General features: G+C 57.4%; 2 protein-coding genes across 2 annotated transcripts in view; both read right to left on the bottom strand.

Moving 5' to 3' along the window:
- Positions 1–3188, bottom strand: part of PCDHGC5 (protocadherin gamma subfamily C, 5) — a gene marked incomplete at its 3' end in the record, with an annotated part of 5661 nt that extends 2473 nt beyond the window's left edge. Inside the window, exons 1-2 of the mRNA XM_009572231.1 lie at positions 3173–3188; positions 2333–2392 (exon numbers count right to left, since the gene is read on the bottom strand). Of these exons, the coding sequence (XP_009570526.1) occupies positions 2333–2392; positions 3173–3188 (76 nt within the window). The remainder of the gene's footprint in view (positions 1–2332; positions 2393–3172) is intronic.
- Positions 3189–3290: 102 nt separating this feature from the next.
- Positions 3291–5283, bottom strand: LOC104072698 (protocadherin gamma-C3-like; the record flags this gene model as incomplete). The annotated part of the gene is given in 2 exon segments (XM_009572232.1): positions 3291–3789; positions 3791–5283. Coding segments are annotated over 2 exon segments (1992 nt in total), but the record flags the coding sequence as incomplete, so codon positions are not given.
- Positions 5284–5288: the final 5 nt, after the last annotated feature.

Genomic DNA, 5288 nt, shown 5'->3' on the forward strand with positions numbered 1-5288 from the left:
TTTTCATGCCTGATGAAAAGGTGCTTGTTAGAGCCCTGAGGTGCCAGGGGCTCTTCTCCCACCCCTTTTCTCCCCCCCAGCTAATGCTTTGGCCGCTGCCTGCACCCCATGATTGCCTCTGTGAGGCATCACTGCCACCGCTACCGCCATCAGCCAGGAGAGCTCGCACCGAGACAGGGATGCCCACCCCTGCCAGCCCCCCATGGGTGTTGGAGGCAGAAGGTGGGAAGGCAGAGATGGGTGAGCCATTCAAAGTCGGAACGCAATTGCTCCCCACGCACACCCAACTGGACGCCCCTTTCCCACCCTGAGACAAGGAAGGGGTCAACCTTCACAATACCCGAGTTGCTGCCAATGCACGCAGACAGCCAACAAGCCCACTGCATCGCAGTATCAGGCCAGGACATCAGACTGGGAGGGAGGCCCGGGCCTCCCACCTGGCAGACACACGTACAGAAATCCTGCGGCAGACACAGCTTTGCAGCCGAGCGATCTCCCGGAAGGCAAAAGCAGGGGAGCAGTCATTTCCCCCTCTCCCTGTCCCAGAGGATGGTGGCAAGCTGCAGGGTGTTAGCTCAGTTCACATCCTTGTGGAAGCCTCACGCAGTTGTGCCCTGGAGTTCTGTCCTTGGCTCAGTCAAGGCCACCCTGACGTCCCTTGGGTGCACGCAGACTCTGCAGGGCTGGGGTCCACAGCAGTGTGGCAGGCAGTGGAGCCAGCTCCTGCCAGGGACCCTGCCCGTCCCCACCACCCAGGCACCAAGGGGACCTGGGGGAATAGGCGAGAGAGGCTGGGGGCACCCAGGCACCCATGCCTGCCAGGGTGCATGGTGACAGGGACACCCTCTTTCTGGGAGAGGACAGAGACTGCGGAGGTGCTGTCATGGAGGGGCCTCCATCCCCTCTGCAGCCCCTCCCTGCCAGTTCCAAGGGCCATGGGGCAGGACCACCCTGCTGCCAGTCAGGGAGAGACAGAGCAAGGAACCTCGTGACTGGTGCAGAACACTGGCTGGGTCCCACCTACTGCCTGCTCTGGGGGAGGGGAGAAGGCATCCTTAAAGGGCCAACCCAGGAAAATGCTGGACAAGTGGATTCCCCGGCGTCCAGAGACCCATACCTGCTTGCACTCATTCCCCTAGGGCTTCCAACGGTGCCACCAGTGGGAAGCTGTTGCAGTAACCTTGACATGTGCCCTGTCCCCATCCCAGCAGGGCCCCAAACAGCACAGCTGGGTGACGACATTGCCACTGGCAACATGGGGTGCTGCACCCCTGGGAATGGGTTTGATGCTGCTGCGATGCCTCAGCAGAAGCCCCCTGTGAAGCCCACATGGTCTGGGACAACCCGCTCAGTGTCCCGAGGTGGCTCAGTCACCAAGGGGCTGGAGCAAGGGACAGGCTTCACATGGGGGATCCTGCTGTTGCTTGGGTCCATCCTAGACGCCCCATACCCTTCCTGCCTTGCCACCATCCCCATCCCAAGCTTTGGCACCCTCTGTTCCAGAGGGCTAGAGCTCACCCTGTGGAAAGGCTCCGACCCAGATGACCCAGGGAGCTGAGGTATCACTGGAGATCCTGGAGGGTAGGATGTCTCATGGCAGGACATACCACCTACCACAGATGGGGCCAGCACCATCCCCACTGCATCTTTTTTGGGGTCTGGCTGTTGCCCTCCACAGCAAAGAGGTCTGAAGCCTTTGCAGGCTTGACACCATCTGTGGCATTGAGCTGGATCTTCTTTGACCACAAAGACTGAAAATCTAGGACCCAGAGCCAGCCCAGCTGTTTTTTCACTGCCAGTGCTTTTCCAGTGTAGTACTGGGGAGTAGTGGGGAGCCATGGCTAGGGCTTGGGCTTACTGCCTGCCTGTTATCACCTCCTTCCATCCCCACTCTCAAATCATTTCCTGCCCCCATCCCCAGAGGCGTCTTGCCAGGACCCTTTGGTGGAGGGGACATCCTTGTCCCCAGCTGTAGCATGACCCACACAATGCAGAGGAACACTTGCTCCTGCAGCTGCTGCAGCCATTCCCACCTGCCACAAATCAGAAGTGCTGAGTCTGAGCAGCGACGCAAGAGGCGAAAAAAAAAAAAAGGCATAAAATAATTCTGGGAGGTTTCTGCCTCTGCCTGTGATTCGGCCACAGCAAGCAGGCGGCACCCGTAGCCCCACACCCATGCACAGCTTCCGCTGCACCTCACTTCCTTCTGCTCTGAGGAACCGGTTGCTCCTACTCACAGCCTCCCGGGAAGGGACACATTACCGGCACCAACCACCTTGGAAACCCACCAGATCCTCCCCCCACCTCTGCTGGATCCACTACCTGGCCTTACCTCTGAGGATCGAAGCATTCCTGTAATTGAAAGCTCTCAAATTAAGCTGCACAATTCCCACTGGGGAAGAAGCACAGAAGCTGCCTGCCATGCGCAAACGCCTTCCTGGCTGCAGTTTGTTCAGTCAGGACATTAGACATCGCCCGGAGATAGCATATTACAAATGGTGCAGGGCTTGTAATAAGGTTGGTAAAACAACACCTGGGTGGAGGACTTCCCATCCTGCTCAGAGCCACCGTCCAGCTCAGCGGAGCCCTGGAAGCAGCTGGGGTAGTTTGCAATCCCACCCCCCCACTCCGAAGCGAACATCATCAAAAAACTTCCATGGAAACAAAACTGAAACCATCAAGAGTCAAACATGAAGTGAGACACGGACAGGAGGGACTGCTCTGTGGTCACAGTCTGTCAAACAGAGGAATCAGCATCATCCTTCAGCTTTGCCTGCTACACCGTGAGAAGCGACACCCCGATCCCCCACTGGCAGCTGGTGGCTCCCAGCCCCACTTGCACCACCACCTCCCCAGCCCACACCGGTGCACAACGCAGAGAGACTGTGTTCCCCTCCCAGTGCCTGACCTCTCAGGTGCTCCCCTCGGCTCTCATTTTGCAAAGGGAAGAAAATACTATTAGCAGCAAACTTTCTGCTGAGGATTTGCAAGTGGTTGCAAGCTGACCTCAGCCTCCGCTGGTTACTCGCGCAAGGCGTACTCAAAACTGCATCTGAAAGACATATGTTCGCTAATCTGAGCAAACAGATTCTCTTGACCCTGCTCACCACGATGCAAATGTCATTGACACTCAGGACGGCTCATTTGACTGAAGAAGACCTGTCCAGCTAACCACTCTTTAGAGGCATGGCGCGACTGGATATTCCCCCCCAACCCCAACCCGCTACCATATGTGTATGGCACAAATGAACCACGGCTCTGCCCGGCACCGAGACATGCCAAGGAAGGAGCTACATTACCTCGGCAGGGGTGGGGAGCCGGCCGGCGGTGCCCACAATCTGGTGGTACAGCCCTGGCTCACCATTCCTCATGGTGCTCTGGCGGCTCCCCAGGGGGCTGGAAGTGAAGGGCTTTTTACACAGGAGATCACTCTGGCGAGAGTCTGTGGTGAGATAGACCTGGTGGTAGAAGTTGGGTGGCGTGAAGCCACCCCGCACAGCATCAATGTGGTGGAAGGGCCCTGGTGTCCTGTACAGGGTGCTCCTGGAGCTGTTGAACAGCTCCTTTGACTGCCTCCACTTGTAGCACTTGAAGATGCCCACTGACAACATGGTGATGAAGAAAGCTGCTGATACCAAAATCACAGCCAGGATAAGATAGAAAGTCACATGCCTCCTGGGATCATTGGCAGGTGCCACATCAGTGAGGTCAGTGAATACCTCCTTGACTATCTCGGCCACAGAGATGGAGACAGTGGCACTGGTGGACAGCACAGGCTCCCCATGGTCTAAGGATGAGTAGTGTGTGCTGGGGAGGCTCATCCTCCCGGAGCTGGCGGGCTGTGAAGATCTCCCCGCTGTGCAGCCCAACTGAGAAGAGGCTGGGGTCAGTGGCCTGCAACAGGGTATAGGAGATCCAGGCATTGTACCCTGCATCTGCGTCCACCGCCACCACCTTGGTGACCATGTGCCCGGCAGGAGTGCCTGGTGCCACCACGTCGGTATAGGTGGCGGTGGTGTTGGGGTGAGGGTACAGCACAGTTGGGGCATTGTCATTGAGGTCAGTGACAAACACACTGACTGAGACATTAGTGGCCAGAGGCGGAGAGCCGCCATCCTGGACCTGCACCATCATGCTGAATTCCACCTGGTCCTCGTGGTCCAGGGAGGTGAGCAGGTAGAGGGTGCCGTTCTCCCGGTTGATGGAGAACATGTGGCCTACAGTGGGGTCACCCTGCAAGAGGGTATAGGAGAGATGGGCGTTACGCCCAAGGTCTGGGTCTGTGGCGCTCACGTTAAGGATGGGGATGCCAGGCACGTTGTTCTCCAGCACATAGACATCATAGGAGTCCTGGGAAGACTTGGGCGCATTGTCGTTGACATCTGACACCTGCACCAGGATCTGTTTTACCGCAGACAACGGTGGTGAGCCCGAGTCCCTGGCTGTGATAGTGATGTTATACTCCGATGCCTTTTCCCGGTCCAGAGCTGCTTTTGTTTTCAGTGTGTAGTAATTTTTGAGGGAGGAGCTTAGCATGAACGGGATCCCAGAAGAAATGAAGCAGTTCACCAGACCATTATCATGGGAGTCCAAGTCCGTTACGCTCAGCAGAGCTACAACTGTCCCTGGGGCTGCATCTTCAGGCACGGGGCTGTACACAGAAGTCACTGTCACCTCTGGAGCGTTGTCATTCACATCCACAACTTCCACCAGCACTTTGCAATGAGCCACGCCAGGAACGGCGCCCTTGTCTTTAGCCTGTAAGTAAATCTCATACAGCTTCGTTTCCTCATAGTCCAGCTGCCCCTTGACCCTCAACTCCCCTGTGGCCGAGTCCAGAGCAAAGAGTTCTCGTACCTTGGCGGGTGTGTGGCTGCTGAAGGAATAGACGATGTCTCCATTGGGCCCATCATCCAGATCGTACGCACTGATCCTGGCGACCAGGGTACCACTGGGCGTGTTCTCCCTCACGCTTGCCTTGTAGGTGGACTGGTTGAAGACTGGGGCGTTATCGTTGGCGTCGACAACGTCAATGTGGATCTGCACGTGGGCCGACCGTGGTGGGCTGCCTCCATCCAGCGCGGTCAAGACCAAGCGCAGCTCCCGTTGCTCCTCCCTGTCCAGCTCCTTCTCTAGCACCAGCTCTGCGTACTTGCTGCCATCCACCCTCGTCTGCACGTCGAGCACAAAGTGCGGGTTGGCGCTGAGCTGGTAGGTCTGCAAAGAGTTAATCCCTACATCGGGATCTTGCGCGCTCTCTAGCGGGAAGCGCGCTCCAGCCGCCACCG

This window comes from Fulmarus glacialis, unplaced genomic scaffold (genome assembly GCF_000690835.1).
Source record: "Fulmarus glacialis isolate BGI_N327 unplaced genomic scaffold, ASM69083v1 scaffold36012, whole genome shotgun sequence".
Lineage (NCBI taxonomy): Eukaryota > Metazoa > Chordata > Aves > Procellariiformes > Procellariidae > Fulmarus > Fulmarus glacialis.